Source organism: Schistocerca americana, chromosome 7 (assembly GCF_021461395.2).
Source record: "Schistocerca americana isolate TAMUIC-IGC-003095 chromosome 7, iqSchAmer2.1, whole genome shotgun sequence".
Lineage (NCBI taxonomy): Eukaryota > Metazoa > Arthropoda > Insecta > Orthoptera > Acrididae > Schistocerca > Schistocerca americana.
Window position 1 is genome coordinate 471,837,202 of NC_060125.1, and position 20,651 is coordinate 471,857,852.

The 20,651-nt window shown below is 44.4% G+C and overlaps 1 protein-coding gene across 1 annotated transcript in view; it reads right to left on the reverse strand.

Annotated features, from left to right (window-relative positions):
* The window catches only part of LOC124623024 (AF4/FMR2 family member lilli), a 411,438-nt gene that overhangs the window by 101,431 nt on the left and 289,356 nt on the right, over nucleotides 1–20,651 (reverse strand). The window contains exon 8 of the mRNA XM_047148815.1: nucleotides 8,222–8,258. Coding sequence (XP_047004771.1) covers nucleotides 8,222–8,258 — 37 coding nt within the window. The remainder of the gene's footprint in view (nucleotides 1–8,221; nucleotides 8,259–20,651) is intronic.

The following is a 20,651-nucleotide window of genomic DNA, read 5'->3' on the forward strand; positions in this document are numbered from 1 at the left end:
GACAGTACTCTAGAAACAGGCGCACTACGTTTATTTGCAGATGCACTGCACGTCCTCAGAACTCTTCAAGTAAATTTTAATGATCCTTTCGCTTTCTGTAACAAGTGATTTTACGCGATCGCCCCATTTCATATCGCTTCTTAGTATTACCTTCTAAATATTTACGTGGCGTGCTCAAGATATTAACCACTATTCTTGTAATCAGATACTAAGGCGTTCTTGCTCTTTGTTGTAAACATTATCTTACAGTATTCCACATTTAAGGACGACTTATTTATTACACCACGTGGGAATTTTGTGAAAATTCTTCTGCAGTTCCTTACGACCGTCCAACGATGATTCCTTCCGGTACACAACTATATACAACAGCTCGGCCGAATACTTAGGAAGCATCATTGTTGGCACACGAACAGTGGTAGAAGTAAATTTGACATCCTAACTTCGCACGTGCGTACGCAGCTGCGGTGAATCAGTGACCCCTCGGCAATGTTCCCATGCCTAGCCGTGCCTTCTGCGCCGTATGAATACACGGCGCGGAGTGTCGGCGACCAGTGGGAACAGTGCAGCGAGCCTTTGTAAGGCGCAACTACACTCTTCCGACCGGAACAGGTACCGCCGCTTGCCACCTACTACCTACCATTCCACTACAGAGGGAAGAACGGGGTGATGTACTACGTTTAGATGTGACAACTTACGGAAGACAAAAATCGAATTTCGGAAACCCTTTTTTTCGCTGTTATATGTACACGTTAAGGTGCGAATCGATTTTGCTAACGTGGCCAAAATTGGTTTTCCCAGCAACGGAAGTTTTACAGGAACTCTGACTGTAAATAAACATTTCCGTTTTTGTCGTCACGGTGAAGCGAGGTAAACAGTAACTTTTCATTTCATAATTATAAAAGAAGCGTAAGATTTCCTAATGGACGATGCTGCAATCAAAGGAGCACAAAGTACGCTCAAGAAGCGATGTTTAATACCTTAACCGTCAATTAACGAAAGCCAAGCTTTTACATTAAGCCCATCTGAACAATTTTTACCCCAGCATTATAAAATATGAGGAGGAGATTAGTGTTTAACGTCACGTCGACAACTAGGTGATTAGAGACTGAACACATGCTCAGATTAGGGAAGGATGCAGAAAACTTCCCAATGCGTGAAGAGAGATTATTATTCCCCTGGGAATAAAATTAGCCGAAGTTTGATTACCAGCCACTGACTCTGCTCGAGCACTTTTGCCATTAAAAGCGAGAGAGGGTATACCAATTCAAAATTCATCCGGCTAACGAGGATACAGGTTTGTTGCTAGGCAGATCGATTTTGTTAATTCAGCAAATATATCAGTACGAGGTGCATTCAAGTTCTAAGGGCTCCGATTTTTTTTCTAATTAACTACTCACCCGAAATAGATGAAACTGGCGTTACTTCTCGACGTAATCGCCCTGCAGACGTACACTTTTTCACAACGCTGAAGCCATGATTCCATGGCAGCGGCGAAAGCTTCTTTAGGAGTCTGTTTTGACCTCTGGAAAATTGCTGAGGCAATACCAGCACGGCTGGTAAATGTGCGGCCAGGGAGAGTGTCTTTCATTGTTGGAAAAAGCCAAAAGTCACTAGGAGCCAGGTCAGGTGAGTAGGGAGCATGAGGAATCACTTCAAAGTTGTTATCACGAAGAAACTGTTGCGTGACGTTAGCTCGATGTGCGGGTGCGTTGTCTTGGCGAAACAGCACACGCGCAGCCCTTCCCGGACGTTTTTGTTGCAGTGCAGGAAGAATTTGTTCTTCAAAACATTTTCGTAGGATGCACCTGTTACCATAGTGCCCTTTGGAACGCAATGGGTAAGGATTACGCCCTCGCTGTCTCAGAACATGGACACCATTTTTTCAGCACTGGCGGTTACGCGAAATTTTTTTGGTGGCGGTGAATCTGTGTGCTTCCATTGAGCTGACTGGCGCTTTGTTTCTTGATTGAAAAATGGCATCCACGTCTCATCCACTGTCACAACCGACGAAAAGAAAGTCCCATTCATGCTGTCGTTGCTAGTCAACATTGCTTGGGAACATGCCACACGGGCAGCCATGTGGTCATCCATCAGCATTCGTGGCACCCACCTGAATGACACTTTTCGCATTTTCAGGTCGTCATGCAGGATTGTGTGCACAGAACCCACAGAAATGCCAACTCTGGAGGCGATCTGTTCAACAGTCATTCGGCGATCCCCCAAAACAATTCTCTCCACTTTCTCGATCATGTCGTCAGACCGGCTTGTGCGAGCCCGAGGTTGTTTTGGTTTGTTGCCACACGATGTTCTGCCTTCATTAAACTGTCGCACCCACGAACGCACTTTTGACACATCCATAACTCAATCACCACATGTCTCCTTCAACTGTCGATGAATTTCAATTGGTTCCACACCACGCAAATTCAGAAAACGAATGATTGCACGCTGTTCAGGTAAGGAAAACGTCGCCATTTTAAGTATTTAAAACAGTTCTCATTCTCGCCGCTGGCGGTAAAATCCCATCTGCCGTACGGTGCTGCCATCTCTGGGACGTATTGACAATGAACGCGGCCTCATTTTAAAACAATGCGCATGTTTCTATCTCTTTCCAGTCCGGAGAAAAAAAATCGGAGGCCTTAGAACTTGAATGCACCTCGTATTTACGTATGTAGCAACCTGATAACACTAACTCAAATGTGGTATAACACGTACATGGAACAAAAATCGATTACAGGAGCGAAACGCCCATTTCAGGATCCGTGACTGACTGTTTAAATGAGCAACAACAAGCCCTATTAGGAGATCGGTTTATGGAAAGCCGGTTTTGGGTGCCCATTTAAAGGTAGCAATACCGTTATTTAAAAAGTTTTAGGAGGACATGGTTGCAGTAATTATCGTACTACCAATGCGTGGCCAGCGAAATTTCTTCCCCCAAAGAGATGTATGTCTACAATCTCTACCCTCTTCTCGCCCACATAAAATTGCATATTAATGTAGATACCATATAAGAGCGGTTGGACAACGGGAGAAAAAACACGGGTGTGGTAGTGTTCGTCTCGCAATCCTGAATAACATACGTCACCCGTAAATATTAGAATGATAGCCATTATAATGATTGTGGGAAAAAGTCGGGAACTGACAAGTTTATGGATGGGCTTAAGTTATATGTAATGAAAGCAAAGAAAGTAAAGTAATTGGAGAAATAATTAACTGCAACAGTTCATTCACACAGTGCACAAAAAATTTCACACAAAAGGGATTTACACAGGGCGTGACTATTTCGAATTAAACAGAAGACCTTGAGATTTTCGTTTAGTGTTGTTACTCTTCCACGAACCATTGTCTCCAACAGATAATATCATATCAGCTGCATGCTACACAGTTAACTTTGTCAATGGACCCTCCTCAACCTTAGAACAACAACGATAAAATTTCAAACAAGCATACAGGAAAAACAAATCACTATCAGATACTATAGTGATTCACACGATACAAAATTTTTTAACCATCCAACATGAGATTAGGAGAAACACGTGACTGACACAGTATAAAACGCTGTAAAAGAGGTTACACGAACGGAAGTCAGTCACAAAAAAAAAAAAAAAAAATTAGATTGTCAAGATAAGATGTTAAATTGTACAGCACGGGACTGAACGAAATTATGAAAGAAACTCCTACGAAACACCAACGGCCTCTCAACTTTATATCCAAGGTGAATATTGTCTTTACCCTACCAAACGGCATTTCTTTCCTTACAAGCATAGAAGTGAGTACGCTTTTCTGCTGCATACTAAGATAATGGTTACCGTATATTCAAAAGTTACGATTTCTTATTATCAGAGGGCACTGTTTACGAAAGGCCAGCAAATAACCTGGTCTCTCACATTCTCCATGCCAGAGTCTGGATATTTGGCGCTGATAGTAAAATCACTCTGAACATCACAATGCAAAAATAGTAAGCTGTAACAAAAGAGATTATTTATCCACAAAACAAGAGTGTTGTCCCGTTTATTAATCTGAACGATAAACTAATACATTTGCAAAGTATCTTTTCATGACAAACGCATCCAAGGGCACAGTCGACTTCCTTCCCCATCCTTCCCGAATCCCATCGGACCGATGTGCTCGTTGTTTGGTCCCATCCCCCAAATCAACCAACCAACCAACCAACCAACCCACCCACACACACAAACACATGTTCCCAGAAATAGCAGCAGGACTGACTTCTCGCACACGTCAGAAACCATCCCGTAATTTAGCCAAAGGCCATTCAGTGACTGGATTCATTGTCAGCAGAAGCTACTGCGCAAACAACAAATCATTTTACATATGCAAAAAAAGTGGAAAACAATAAGCATTAACTCCTCTCAAAATACGCTGTGGTAACAGCATGCTGCAAGTATTCATAGCTGGATCCACAAACAACAAAAATAATGCCAGCCAGCAGCCTTCTCAGATCAGTGCGGAACTCCAATCACCCCGACGTAATTCAAAGACGTAAGTACTTTCAAGTCATCACAAGAGTTACAAGACAACTAGCGTGTAACCAGAGCCAAAAAGTACACACGCCGGAATTACCAAGTTTCCCCTGTGATTACGTCAAAAGTTCATAAAAAAAAAGTTATGTCCCTCGAGTTTCAAAAAAATTTATCGCATATGTTTCCGGTACTAGTGAACCCCGTAAGAATACCGAGGGTTGCATAAACTTTGCTACTTTTGTACAGTCATTTCCAATCGCGGTGCAGTGGAAGAGGACCATTGCATGGTTATGACTGTGCTGACAGACCTGGAATCTGAATGTCTTCTACGGAGACAGCTCGAATGTGGTAGCCGAGGCAACCTCCTTAGCAGCAACCACGACACGCTGACTTCTAACCAGCTACGAGGTGAGTTAAATGAAAACCTTAAATTTGTAATAGCAAATCTAAATTTCGAGCCGTTATCATTTAAGTTGGTAAGCGTGCTACAAACAGCGTGCAGAATGTCCTGTAGGTGGCAGCAAGTGCAGAAGCACACATACCGTCGCAGTATCAGTATAAAGTGGCCGCCCCACTTGCGACTTGCACCAGGGAAGAACAGTGTTCTGTTCTTGGGTTTTTGCGTAGTGGAGGTGTGAAACCTATTGAAATTCATCGACGAATGACGGTTCAGTACGGTGATGCATGTTTGTCACAGCAGCAAGTGTACGAATGGAGCAGGAAGTTCGCAAATAGTGTGACTTCAGTGGAAGATGCTCCTTGTCTAAGGTCAGGCACAACGAGTTGTGACTCCACACAACATTGCAGCAGTTGAAGCAATAGTGAAGGAAAACCGCCGAGTGACACTCAATGACACTGCAGCATGTTTACAGATTAGTCATGGGTCAGCACACCACACTGTGCGTGATGTTCTCCAGTTTCACAAAGTGTCTGCAAGAAGGGTGCCACAGCAGCTGACTCCGGAAATGAGAGAACGAAGTGTTGATGCTTGTGAAGAACTTCTTCGGCGCTTTGAACGAGAAGGTGATGGCTTCCTTGCAAGAATCGTTACTGGGGACGAAACCTGGGTTCGTTGCCACCAACCGGAAACAAAGAGAGTGAGCAAGGAATGGCGCCATTCCTCATCACCAAAACCAAAGAAGTTTCGAACAGAACCATCAGCAGGGAAGGTTATGCTGACTCTCTTTTGGGACGAAAAAGGCGTTATTTTGGAGCATTACATGCCTAGAGGGACCACTGTCATCAGTGCATCATACACAGATCTCCTAAAAAATCAGCTGCGGCCTGCAATCAAATCAGAACGACGTGGATTGCTGTCAGCAGGTGTCCTTTTGCAACATGACAATGCAAGGCCCCACACTGCCCGTGCAACAATCACAGACCTGCATTTTGAGTGTTTTCCTCATCCACCATACTCACCAGACCTTGCCCTAAGTGATTTCCATATGTTTGGACCACTCGGACGCAATGGGAGGAAAAAAGTTCCGTTCTGATGAAGAGGTACGCCACGCGGTGGATGAGTGGTTGCGCGGACTACCAAACGATTTTTTTCTGAAGGATTGGGAATATATGCACTTTGTAAGCGCTGGAGTACTTGCATTGAGCGCGGGGAGATTATGTTGAAAAGTGATACAGCTTTGTACCACTTCTGTACAATAAATAATATTTTAAAAAAATTTTTTTACAATAAATAATATTTTAAAAAATATTTAAGGTTTTCATTTGACTCACCTTCGTACTTAATCAGTAAAACAAGAATTTTTGTCTCCGGTGAGGTTTTATTTGTCAGGGTACAGCCACCCGATGTCACTATTACAACAACGCACGAGTGTGTAGTCCCCACCCTGTTTACTGCTTAAGAGGTGTAGCTTTCTGAAGAACGAAAAACTTGAGTTTTACGCACCTGATTCCACTATCTCTGCACTCCATTTAAAAAATAATTTTCCAATTCCGTAGAATGCTGGATCTGATGCAACCTGAGGTGTTTTCTACTGGACGCAGGCAATGTGCACGGCATTGCAACAGGGCAAGGTCCCCGACCCCTCTGTACAACAGGAGGGAACGCACCGCACAAGAGAGCAAGCGGACCGGCAACAAAAGCCCACGTGAAACGCGCGCCACACACACACACACACACAAGCAGCTGGCACGGCGCTGGAGGAGTCCCGAAACGCTGTCTCCCAAGTAGGTCAGACAGCCCGCTGCACAGCTGGCATAGTTGCCATCATACGGTCGCTGCTACTTCACTTATTACGTGAATTATTGCCAAGTTATTAAAGGTTCCCACGCAGTTTCACATGCTCCTGGCTTCAACAGACAAAATCAACAAATGACTGCTGAAACAACAATGGGGTCCATGACCAATCCCTCCCACATCCTTCACTAAGCCTATTTTGCTAAGAGCATGTTTATGTGTATGAATTTCGATGCTTCATGGATAAATTTAGATAGGGCACTTTTCACTTGTTCCCATGAGCGTCAGCCCTCATGGTACTGAGGACAGACGGGCTGCAGAGAATATTCCAGCCAAGTAAATGCGCAGACTCACAGGCTCCTCCTGCCATTCAAGACTGTGCTCGAGTCAACACGTATAATCGACAGATCACAGAAAATTGATCAATGCAAGACAGAAACGGAATTGCCGTCCACCACGGAAAAAAATAACAGAAACACTTCTTAAACATAAGCGGGAAGGACTGAAAGAAACAACATTCTTCTTATTTACACGTCCGTCCATTACGTTTGTGAACACAGGTCTGCAGAGTATGACTAACTTAACGTTAAATACTGACAGTCGTGAGTGCACATTTTCATTTTACATCGTGCAAATTATTATGCTTCCAAGTTATGCTACAGTAATGTACTTAGCTTCAATGTAAACAGATAATCATTATTAAAACGTGTATCATCATTACTATTATTACTATGTTTTTAAATCCTAGCAACTGTAGTAGTTAAAAGCTGGAATGATAGCAAATTGTATTTGAGAGAGAGGAGAGAAAGTAAGGAACTGTGATCTCCGTCCCCAGAACCCAGTCTTGGGGCGGTCCCTGACAACCGATTTTTATACCAGACAACATGAACAGAGGACATAAATATTGTCTCACAAGACACGTATGTCTGTTTTCAGAGCCCCATAACTGTGTTGGAATTTAATAATAAATTGGTGTAGGGAAGATGATACAGATAAGAAACATTAAACGATATACAAACTGATTCTACGATGCCGTGAACAGGATGCTATCAAGCCAAATGTCAAATGTTGAACAGCAGTTGTGGGGTAATTCGGGCAACTCTGCCCCCACTCAGTTCCCAAACACATACGACAAAACAAAATCTTTTTGGATGGCATCAACTTCTGTAATTCTGATGAAAATCACCAGTACGTAATATCAAAATCGTGCACAAAATGGAAACAACTCTGTAGAACGCCCTGAAGCGCCCTTTACCAGGATATTTTCCTTGCTTCTGGTAGTCGTAGCACACAAACCGCTGTTGAGTTATATGCCATTAACATTTCCACCAACGGCGTTACTGCCGGATGTGAGATGTACCATTAGTCAATTAAGAACGCAAAGTCACCGATTCGTTGACATTCTTGTCATCAATTATCTTTCTGGTGTCCGTCCGATATTTTTGGAATGAGGAAAAATGTATCTAACAGCTCTTGGCTGTGTAGATTACGCTTCCCTGCGATAACAACTGGAGCTATTTATGAGGACATTAAGCCGACCGGTACTTACGATGGCACGGACGGCGGTGGAGATGGCGCCGTAATATCTGCAACAGAAAGAAGACTGTAAGCACTGGTGCACAGTAGCACAAAGAAAATGCAAGAGCTGTTACACGCATAATCAATATTTTCTTTTTTAGAAAGCCTCGGGTGAAGTGTGAGAATCAGCGTGTCATTGTCCTACACACAAACGAAACAAAGTCCCACACTTGCTTACAAACATTAATAAGCACTCACTCTCTCTCTCTCTCTCTCTCTCTCTCTCTCTCTCTCACACACACACACACACACACACACACACACACACACACACACACACAAACCTGGAATTATCTTCATTCATTGCATACATTGTCCTCATACAAAACTAACCATTTACTGAAGTGGATTCACGGAATCAAGCACGGTTTTACAGCGTTGATATGGAATTTGCCGGCAGACAGCGAGACGAATGGGGTGGGGGGGGGGGGGGGAGGACGGGGGTGGGGGAGGTACGTTTAGTGACTAAATACGATAGGGAATCTATCAGGCGTTCACAAGGGACCGAAATACATATCACTACAACTTTGAAAAAAGCTGCACTACATTTAGAAACAAGTTTGGTTCTTAGTCGAAGGAACTAACTACAAGAAATAGAAACACGGTTGAGAGTCGCAACAACTTGTCGACTCCATAGGCAATATTTGTGAGTAAGATGTAAGGTCTGGAAATAAATAAAATTGAGGACGTGTACGAAATATAGTCTCCGCATCCGCTTGACGTTACATAGGTAATAAACATTTTGTATTTTAGCAAATACGTTTTTCTTTGTAGATCTACCTTGTTTTTAAGCATAGAAAGGGCATTAAACGAAGAACTAAGATAACATCCAGCTCCCTATGATTTTTTAAGTAACAAAAAAAAAATCAGTATTCACGATAAATTCCAATGGTCACACACCTCTGATCTGCACATTGCTGAAACTACCAGCTGCTGCTCTGCAAATTTTATTGAGCAGTGTTCGTCGCTGACCTAGTAATAGAGGAAATGAAGGCAGGCGGGTTAGCTAATTGCAACAGCAAGCACCCCCCCCCCCCCGCACTGATGCTGAGAGGGGAGGGAGGAAAAGGGAGAGTGGGAGGAGAGGAGAGGAGAGAGGAGAGAGGAGAGAGGAGAGAGAGAGAGAGAGCGCGCTAACAGTAATGTGGGCACAAGCGTGCGAAGCAAGATAACGAGAGTTAATTCCACCTCTTGTCACTAGGCCTGCGGGGCACCGTTTTAACTAGCAAACATATGCTGGTAATCGTGCTGGAAACTGGCTTTGTTGGACGTAATTATCTCGCACCTATGAACATCGTCGATTTGAAGCATTTCGCCTGACCGGGCGTATTCTAACTATAAAATACAGGTGTAAATAAAACTGGTAGGATTCACACATTGAGGATTAGATACAAACTCAACTGTGTGTGTAGACAGTTCATCCCTTCCGGATAAGCAGAGTATTGACGATTTTTGCCTATTATCGACATTGACACTGACGAGATGTCGAAACCAGTAATTCCTTGACTTTCGAGAACAATGACATTAACAATTTTCTGATTTTTTTCTCCTTTACTTGTGCGGTGGAAACTTGCTTCCTGGTAAATTTGATGATTTTTGGTCAACGGGAAGTCCACAACGGGTTCTGATGAGTGAATTTTCGAGAATCGAAATAGTATCATAAACGGCAATATCTTTTGACTGCACGCGTAAAATTTTAACATCGGCAAGGGAGCATAACAGTTTAATATGTGACATAAATCTGAACTTGATACGCCGATCTCTTCCAGAGAAAAGGGCTCTGAACAATTGGACAAACACAGGGGAGGACAACAAAGTGATCCTGTAAGGGTTCTGTTTTTATACACTGAGGCACAAAACCCTAAAAACGTAATTTATGACGGCAGAACTTTGTGACTAACAAGTCCCCGGCTCCGTCTCTACACGAAGGGTACTTTGTCGTATTGTATTTCACAGTATTACTACCTGATAATCCTTTCGTAACAACGTTATCTTAAGCTAAATAAGTGTAATTTCCCTAGATTACATTTCAGTATCAGAAATTTCTTTACCGAAACATTATGACAACAAGTTACGAACATACCTAAGTTATTATGGAATACGTTCCAAAATATTTCGCTGGCGCCAATATTCACTAAATGGCCTATCATGCAATCGTGTCCTTGTTTACACAAAATCTTGTGCTTTTCGTTGCGTAAACCAAGCCCACTAACGCAATCTCTCGAATGTTAATGGAGACTGCGAATATGCTTTGAGTTTTCAGTTTTCGTTCCAAAAATTAAGATTACTTCAGTTTGTAGAACCTCAATTTTGTGGAGAAAAACAATGGATTTGACAGTACCATGTGCAAGTAGGCTCTAACTTAACATGTCGGTAATGTTTTCATTCCGCGCATAATGAAGACCAACCGCAATCTAGCTAAAAGAAAAGCGCGCCGAGTTAGTATCATGAAGCTTCTCTCCTTTTGTTGTCAATAGGAGGATTATGAACCTCTGGAAGCACCTCTAATTAAAGTGTTACCAGCTCTGTTTTAGGAGCAACAACACATACCAACAACAGGGGTAAACCAGTGGCCCCACACTTGCGCAGCAAGGTGAAATGAACTCGACAGTCCGCTCGGTAAATAATTACCTGGTGGTCAAATCGAAGAGTGCAAGTTTTTCAATTGGACACCACTTCTGAGACTGGCCTGTCCTCATATACCCAGTCTATCCAACCGGGGAAAGGGGATCGCGTGTCGTTCCTAGTGACTCCTCACATAGTTGAGAGGTGAGACGGTTGGAGGAAACAGGGACTGAAAATTTCACTGGTCCTGGCGGATTCATCACGCGATCTCTCTGGCTCCATTTGCAAGCTTTATCACTTTACCACCACGCCCGACTGGCCTAGATAAAACATGCTTAATACACTTACGACTTCTGCAGGGCTACAAAAAAAAAGTTATCTCCACTCACTGGCAACTTCTTAAGTAATCCAAGAAGTAAATGACATCTTCCTAGTTGTTTTAACAGTTAACAAGTCTGGAGATTTAATTCAAGTCGAGTATGTTGGATTGCAACATAAACATCATTTCCATCCTTTTTATTGCTCATGAAAGTCACACACTGCATGTTGTACCACCATACAGCTGGCCTTCAGAGGCCGTAGTCCAGACTGCTGTACACACCGGTACCTCTAATACCCATTAGAACTACATCTTGCCTTGATGTACGCCTGTATTCGTCGTAGTATACTATCCGCAAGTTAATCAAGGCATTGTTGGTCCAGATTTTCCCACTCCTCAACGGCGATTCGGCGTAGATCCCTCAGAATGGTTGGTGGGTCACGTCCTCCATAAACAGCCCTTTTCAATATATCCCAGGAATGTTCAATAGTGTTCATGTTGGAGAACATGCTGGCCACTCTAGTCGGGCGATATTGTGGTCCTGAAGGAAGTCATTCACAAGATGTTCACGATGGGGGGCGCGAATTATCGTCCATAAAGACGAATACCTCGCCAATAGGTTGCCGATATGGTTGCACTATCGGTCGGAAGATGGCATTCACATATCACACAGCCGTTACGGCGCCTCCCATGACCACCAACGGCTTACGTCGGCCCCACATAATGCCACACCAAAACAGCAGGGAACCTCCACCTTGCTGCACTCGCTGGACAGCGTGTCTAAGGCGTTCAGCTTGACCGGGTTGCCTCCAAACAAGTCTCCGACGATTGTCTGGTTGAAGGCACATGCGACACTCATTGATGAAGAGAACGTGATGCCAGTCCTGAGCGGTCCATTCGGCATGTTGTTGGGTCCATCTGTACCGCGCTGCATGGTATCGTGGTTGCAAAGATGGACCTCGCCATGGACGTCAGGAGTGAAGTTGCGCATCATGCAGCCTAATCCGCACAGTTTGAGTCATAACGCGACGTCCTGTGGCTGCATGAATATATAGCGGTCATCCACTGCAGTAGTAGCCCCTGGGCGGCCTGAGCGAGGCATGTCATCGACAGTTCCTGTCTCTCTGTATCTCCTCCATATCACTCCGAGGCGCCTGGACACTTCCCTTGTTGAGACCCCTTCCTGGCACAAAGTAACAATGCGGACGCGACCGAACCGCGGTATTGACCGTCTAGGCATCGTCGAACTACAGACTACACGAGCCGTGTATCTCCTTCCTGGTGGAATGATCGGAACTGATCGGCTGTCGGAACTGATCGGCTATCCGGACCCCCCCCCCCCCCCCCCTCCGTGTAATAGGCGCTGGTCATGTGTGGTTGTTTACACCTTTGGGCGGGTTTAGTGACATCTCTCAACAGTCAAAGGGACTGTGTCTGTGATACAATATCCACAGTCAACTTTTATCTTCAGGAGTTCTTGGAACCGGGGTGACGCAAAATTTATTTAATGTGTGGAGTTGTATATGTTCTTTAATTTTAGTCATGAACGTAACTTATTTTAGAAGCCTCCATGAGAGCGAACCGAAAAATAAGTAGGGAAATTCGCGCGCGCGCCCCTGTGTGTGTGTGTGTGTGTGTGTGTGTGTGTGTGTGTGTGTGTGTGTGTGTGTGCGCGCGCGCGCGCAGGGGGAGGGTGTGAGGGACGGGGGAGGGAGTGAGAGTGTCTGTAGGCCCACTCTTTGACTGAGACGAGTACTAACGAGGGAGAAACCAATGACAGGCAAACGACGATAATGTGGAAAACTCAACAAGCGACAACGAAGAACACTTGGGAACAGTCGCATGTGTCCAATGTGACTTTACCACCTGTAGTATAATTACATGAAAAAATATACTGCCAGTGGTCCGCCTTCGCAAAGCACGATTTCCCGGTTTTTGGTCGTATGAGCAAAACACGAGGTTAAAAAGGGCTTTCCAAAAGCAGACGTTTATCAATACATTTTCACACAGCTAGTGTCGAAATTTTACTCATCATGATCATAAATTGGGAAAAACAACAAACGGTTGCGAATTAAAGGCAGTGAAACATCGATACTGTTTTGTTGTTAAGGCAGTTCGTTGTCCTACAGTTATGCCATATCGCAATTTTAGAAATAAAAGCTGGAATACTTGCCAATATGACGAATTATAAAACGTTACCCGTTATAATGTATATTCTCTGAATTAAGATGATGACGTGAGATGACGACGTGAGATTTGGTAATTTTTGCCGGACCCCCCCCCTCCCCCATTTTGAGCTCGTGTGATTAATGGACGTCCCCTTAGGGTAGTGGTGGCCTACTGTAAAAACGACCTTCCGAAGGAACTCTCCTCTACAAGGGAGAATATAGAGGTGAAAAAAAATGCAAACCTGAACGAACGTTTATCTAGACGCCGACAGTTCTCTGAAGATGACCTGTCGGTTCGAAACCGGCCACGGCGCTATCTGTATAAATAAATAGCATTATCAATGGTAATTGGTTGCAATTTTCTTCTTTGCAAGAATCAACCTGTATTTTGTAAACAGTTTGGTGTACAGTTAATTTTCGACAAAATAATATTACCCCTCTTTCCCTATATGCTTATCCACAGAGACAAAAACGAAAAAATTTGCTGGCGGGGTCGGGGGAAACGTCTGCAGACTATTTATTTAGTATGCCGCTGAATAGGCTGTTCCGATTTAAAAACGAAATCCGGCACTCTCCCGAGTGGGCTGTAAAAGCGCGGTGAAGTTGCGGGTAGCATAGCGGTGTCAACAAGGCGACGCAACAGTAGCAGTTGCGCGCGTCGGCCTTTGTTCCGCGCTGACCGCTGGCCGTGGACAGCCCTGGCGCGCCGCCTCCCTCCCCGCAACTTATGCAAATCGCGGGGCCGCGCCCGAGGGTAGCCCAAATGCACCATCAGGCGGCGCCAAAACAAAGGCTACACGCGTCCCCGTGTGACCGGTGGCGGTCGCCCTTGCAACAGGCCACTGTGCCGCTTCCAGCTACCGTCTGCCTGTCGTGTTGCTCTACTGGTTACTTTGTTTACTTTCATGACATTCACGATTTCTTTAGGTATAAATGTGTTACTAGTCGCTTTTATATTTCTGATTCTACTTTTGGCGCCTCTGCATGCTCATCATCAGATAGAAGTGCTACAGAAACTTTATACCGTGAAGGTGCTGGCTAAATCGACGGAAATTCAGTTATCGGTACTGAAACGTTAACGAAACGGAAAGCTTGTTATGTTTTTGGTATTACAGTTCCTGCATCGTGATATCCACAGCAAATCAGTTTCCTTAATAATTTATGACTGACAGGCTGCAACAGTTATACATCGTCTTATCAAGGTCGAGTAACACTAACCTACATAGAAAGCAACACGCCGGCCGGAGTGGCCGAGCGGTTAAAGGCGCTACAGTCTGGAACCGCACGACCGCTACGGTCGCAGGTTCGAATCCTGCCTCGGGCATGGATGTGTGTGATGTCCTTAGGTTGGTTAGGTTTAAGTAGTTCTAAGTTCTAGGGGACTGATGACCTCAGATGTTAAGTCCCATAGTGCTAAGAGCCACTTGAACCATTTTGAAAGCAACACTTTTATTGGCGTAAGAAAGCTTCCAAAATGGAGTTTTTACCATCGAAATCGCAGTTGATACATATTCTGATTACTAGTTTCGGCGAAGTTGTATTATCATCTTCAGATAATCGGATGAGTGGATTATAAAGCCACTACATTTGGGTCACTGCAATCTGGCCACTAAAAACCAATGATGCTACCGCTCGATTCCGCGACGCTCCATTGATGTGCGGTGTGAATTATCCGTAATAATAGAACCGATTATACCTCTAAAATCCTCGCACAAGTCATCTTAACAATCACTAAAAAATACTAACTGTTGGTATATTAACACTGCAGGTATGTGACTGAAGCGCGGTGCCCTTTCAAACCGCGGTTCTGAAAAGGAATGAAGGATAAGGATTAAGGGTTGTCCATAATCTATTCGTTGCCGTTATCTTTGAAGCGTTCCTTAAATTCGGCTGAATACTGCCACTACAGCTAGATAATTTGCTAACATTTTCTCTACGAGGCATTTGCTACATGGAACTCATAAAACCCTATACTATGAGATATGAATACCACCCACTTGCGTGCATCCCCTCGAACTACCAATTCCAACAGTAATCCGTTCCGTACAGGACCTATTTCCAGACTTAAGTCCCGAACTGGTGCCAATATAAAAGAACATAAACATCCATCCTGATTGTGTCAATTTTCGTCTACAGCGTTGACTTTCACCTGGGCACGCAGATTGCCCGAGACTGTTTTGGACATCTGCCTTATCTCCGCTCGTACCCCTCGTCTTCACAACTGACCTAACAGAATACATGTGTTGGAAACACAGCTGCTCTTTCCTGACTGCAATATACACCCCAACGTTGCATTATCAATTTTTGTATCATTATACTAACACTGTACAGATATAACAACTCCTAACTAATTTGCATAATCACATCTCTTGATGCATTCCCGAACATTCGCTTCGCTTGATCATTTGACTTCTCAGTGCATCTACATTTCACCCAAGGGAAGAGAAAAATCGATATTGTCTGTCCACGGGGCTGAAGTTAAGTCCTTTAACGTTCCAGTTGTTAACATTCGTAACTATCGCTTTTGAGACATAATCATCATTGCAACTAACACACTGGGGATGAAGACTATCGAAATAACTCTTTCTGCATTTCCTGCAGTATGTTTAATTTCCTGAAGCCGACGACGTGAGGTTTTGAGGCGAGAAAGTGGGACAGGGTGGAGGTTATTGCATGTTAGCGAGGGTGGGAGCTGATGCTGGAAGTACGTTGCCTCAATCAGGAAAGTAACGGCAGCAAACAGTTGGCGGAGTTATCACTTGCTGCAGTTGTTAAGACCTATTATCGTTCGTCTCCTGCGTCACGCTACGACGTGTTTTTTTTTTTCTTTTTTTTCAGTTAATACGTCTAACCTACCCTCACACTGCCTTCATCCTCCACCTCTTATCTTTTTTCCCCCACTGCATCGGAGCAAGCGCAGTAGTGTTGACATCGTCGCATTGCTACGTCGCGCTGCCACCTGTGCCAACGTAGCCACGCCCACTACTTCCGTGATCTCCGCCTCAAAGGCACTATCGAGTTATTAGCCTCGCCACGGAAGAATAACATGACTGTATACAACGGCGAAAATACTGTCCAATTTTTTGATAAATTTCTGGTTTAAGCGATACTTAAAGAGGCCAATTTGTAATAAATGTGGTTATTACAAATTTCGCTGCATCCCGAAACAATATCACTTATTAGCGCGTTGCGTTCTTTGAGGACATACTTCCTGCGTGAATACTAGTAAACTAACAAGATTCGCTTATGTTGATTTGTTACTGTACTCTAGTAATTTTGGGAAAGGAAGGTACAGTTTAACGTCGAACACGCTAAAGGGTTTGCGGCGAGGTATGATTGCCTTCTATTACATGTAACAGACAGGACATGTAACTAGAGACCACGGAAGTAGTGGGCGTGGCTACGTTGGCACAGGTGGCAGCGCGACGTAGCAATGCGACGATGTCAACACTACTGCGCTTGCTCCGATGCAGTGGGGAAAAAAGATAAGAGGTGGAGGATGAAGGCAGTGTGAGGGTAGGTTAGAGGTATTAAGCTACTGACTTTGCAGATTGACGAGGCACTCGATGTGAACGTTTCAGTCTTGTCCGCTCTGTGACGCAAGAAGAGAGGCATTTTTTACCGCAATCGATAATTAAGTAAAACGTAGTCAACGGTACTTAGATCTCAACGATGCCATTAACAATGAGGGCTCAACAATAAGCGGTTCACACTATGCAATTGCGACATTGCCGTAGAGTCATGTTACGGTTGCAATGACCATTAATTTAAGCAAGTCCTCAGACTAGATGAATCATAGTTCCATCACTTTGAGAGATATTATCTTCAGATGTGATCAGTTGTCCAGGCCGCTCAACCAGAATCCTGCTACTGTGGTTCAGGGAAAATGACAGTAAGACAAATTTGGTCTCCTGAACTCTTCGCACCTTTAAGATGCCAACTCTATCTTACACACCCGTAATATCACGGACTGTCAGAATTTAGAATCCAATACATCCCACTATCTTTGCTATATACGGGCGTCTAGTACTGTGTCTCTTAATGTGTAAAAATTCCTGCTGTTTTGCGTGTCAGAGGTTACCAACATACAACTAGGTTAGCATCTGACTGATCACTGTATTTGCGATGAGTCATAACTGGTGACGCCTCTGATCACACAGCGATTTCGACAAATGTCAAACATTTTAGCAATACAGAAAGCAACAATCAAGGCTGCCAACTGAAAACGCCGTATCAATCGAAACACGGCCAGTTTCTCTAATGCGTAGTCTGGAGTCTGGATCATCACTGCGCGACTCACTAGTACACCAGTCGTTCCTCCTCCCAGAACTGCTACTCACTATTAAAGGAAGTTTCAACCGTGCAAAATAATTGCGTAATTTGCGGATTGCCTAGAGAGAACATTTATTGTAGTCCCAATAATAGATTTTGCTTGAAATATGTAACGCGTTCTTTTCATCGAGATACCAAACGTTTTCCTCAAAGCAAGGAATATGTGAACTACTTTGGACTGAACGAACTATACGGAAATGTTCTCGTAAACTACGATAATTTGCTCCGATGGAATACCAGACATGGAGCCTGTTTAATGTCCTCATCCACACAGAAGAGCCTCTATTCAAAGAAACTGCTCACGAAAATCAGTCATATAAAAGAATTACTTAAACCGATCACTTCTACTTTAAAATGTCTTTTACAGTTTTCCAAATTCTACTTTGATTCAGATAATAAGGTCAATTTCGATAGACTTGGCCGTGTGTGTTGTTCGGCGCTGCAGGATACCGCACTAGTTCCAAATCAAGTTCTGTACAACAGTGATAATACGTAACACGAATTGTTATAATTAAAAATTGAGTTATTTTCTGTAAAGGAAATAGCGTTACACATTCATAAACATCACTGAACTACGTGCGTCATCATCAGGGATGACATCTCCAAGCGAGCACAATATTATCGTTCTACTTGATTCCGGGCAGTCTATTAGCATGCGACGCCATTATTTCGATACGTACGATGGTGGGGAAGTTAGTGGGGAGAGGGCGTGAGGCGCCACTGTATTGTTATCTTAGCCCGATAACACCAACGCGAGGAAACGATCCCTGTCAAAGATGAGCAATGAGATACGTCGGGATGGGGGAAGCGTCCTAACAATAGTACGCAACAGATGTCTGCGTAGCAGCAACAGGTAGCTCCCTTCAGCGACACACTATCAACAAAACACTATAAGAATTGTGCGCTGGCATCACAAGCACGGCAAGTTGTATAACTATATAAAACAGTTCTTTATCGCCTGTAAGATATTACACACTACCCGAACTGCTTGGGCGCTAACAATACAGTTTAGACTAATCTCACTGTGGAATGCGATGAACCCATTCTCCCGACATCATTTCCCGCAATACATAAATCCTATAAACGCGCAGGCGCGCTGACAAACGGCGCGAAAGAGAGAGAGAGAGAGAGAGAGAGAGAGAGAGAGAGATGGGGGGGGGGGAGGAGGGAGGTGGGGGCGGGCAGGGGATGGGGTGGAAGAGAGTGGGGAGCAGGCAACGACGCGTGACTGCAAGCGTCGATAAGCTAGAAGGAGCAGGCAGTGGATACCGAGGAGCAACAACGGACCGGAAGAAGACAGTCGGGTTGCGTGAAGCGCTTCTGCAGCGCGGGTCGCTTGTGGTGCACTTACACGCACAGCGTTCGTTGTCCACACGACGCCTCCTGGGTCGGCAGCGCAGGTAAAGGTCACGCATTAACACCAAAATGCCCGCCTAGCAGGCATTACGTGGAGAGGACACTAGTACCCTTGCACCAGAGGGCCTGCACGCGCGCGTACGCACACGCACACACACACGAACTCGGCGCCAGCACTGCCTCACACGTACACGCATACACACACTCGAGCCGCTCGCGGTCGCGTGTCGGCTGCGGGCGGCACCGCACTCGCTGCGATCGCGCCGGCGTACGTGCTACTCCGTCGGGCCGCGGCTGCGCACTGAGCCGTCGCGCAAGCCCCCCCACCCGCTCGCCTAGGGCCACCACGGTTGCCATGGCGACTGGCGGGCCAGCGGAGGGGGAGCAGGGCGCTCGGCACGCGACGCTTCGCAGCTGCCCACAGCCGAGACGCGCCACGCCACGCCACACCGTTGACTATCGATAACCGGTCGCTTCCGGAGGCGCTACTGTCAAACGCATTACTGCCACACACAAAGCACTGCGAGGCCGCCGTCGCGCGACCTCTTGTTGCTTTACTTTACGCCATCTGTCACCCCATTATCCATCTGGCAAATGTGAGTTAGTGATGTCAACGCGTAACAAAAACCTTTTCAGTAAAACAGCACTAAATTACATGAGATACGGTAGACTCTTGCTAATTCTAATCTTCATAAATCGACTTTCTCCGTAAATCAAACTTGTCGTCAAGTCCCTTGAAAAATCTCGATAAGTCGGTACGAATGCCGGAGACATGGAGATATGCGGACACACAAGGAGATGCGGACAGCTGAGTTTGCCGAAGATTTGCCAACACCAACTGTGGCAAGTAATTTGGGCACCCATGCCTGCCTCGAGCTGGTATCCGATCTTTCCCGCTACTGCCACTGTGAAAGGGGCCACCCCACGTTCTATATTTATTAACAATACTATGTAATCAGTCCTTCAATATACTGACGCCACCATCACACCGATAGTTACGTCAGTATTGTCATTCGGAAACGCGATTTGAAAAAGTCAAGGTGTCTAGGAGTGATTAACCGTTTCTACTACTTTATTAACTATACCTGAAAAAAAAAAAAAAACTAAAGAGAACATAGATGTGTGAACAGTTGATACAGATGAACGACAGCACTCAATATGAATTCGTTCACTGAAATCCGATGTCTCTTGCGGATTATGGAAAATTATTAATATTGTCACGGGGCTGTTTCAAGAAAGAAAACATCGTTATTAGAGAGGACAATGCAGTTGAAAAAAGGTTATAAGTAACTGCAATTTCTGGCGACAGGAAAGTCATTCAAATAATGTTTAGCGTTCTATTATGTATCACTAAACGCTAGCATAACTGCCACGAAAAGCTGCACGGCAATTATATCTCTCGTGCAATAAGGTTTTTCGTTAATTAAAGAAAAGTAAAAAAAAATCTTCGCGTTTTGTGACACTTTTTTTATACTGCATGAAGATAAACGCTACTGCAGAGTAATATTCAAATATAAACAAATAGGGATGGAAGCCTTAAATAAACACAAATTCAGATTTTGATTACCATGTAACTTAGTACTGCTGCAGCTAGATGTCCAGATTCGTTGATCATTTGTGATAATTTCATAAAATGACGCGTAATTCACAGTCTAACAGTC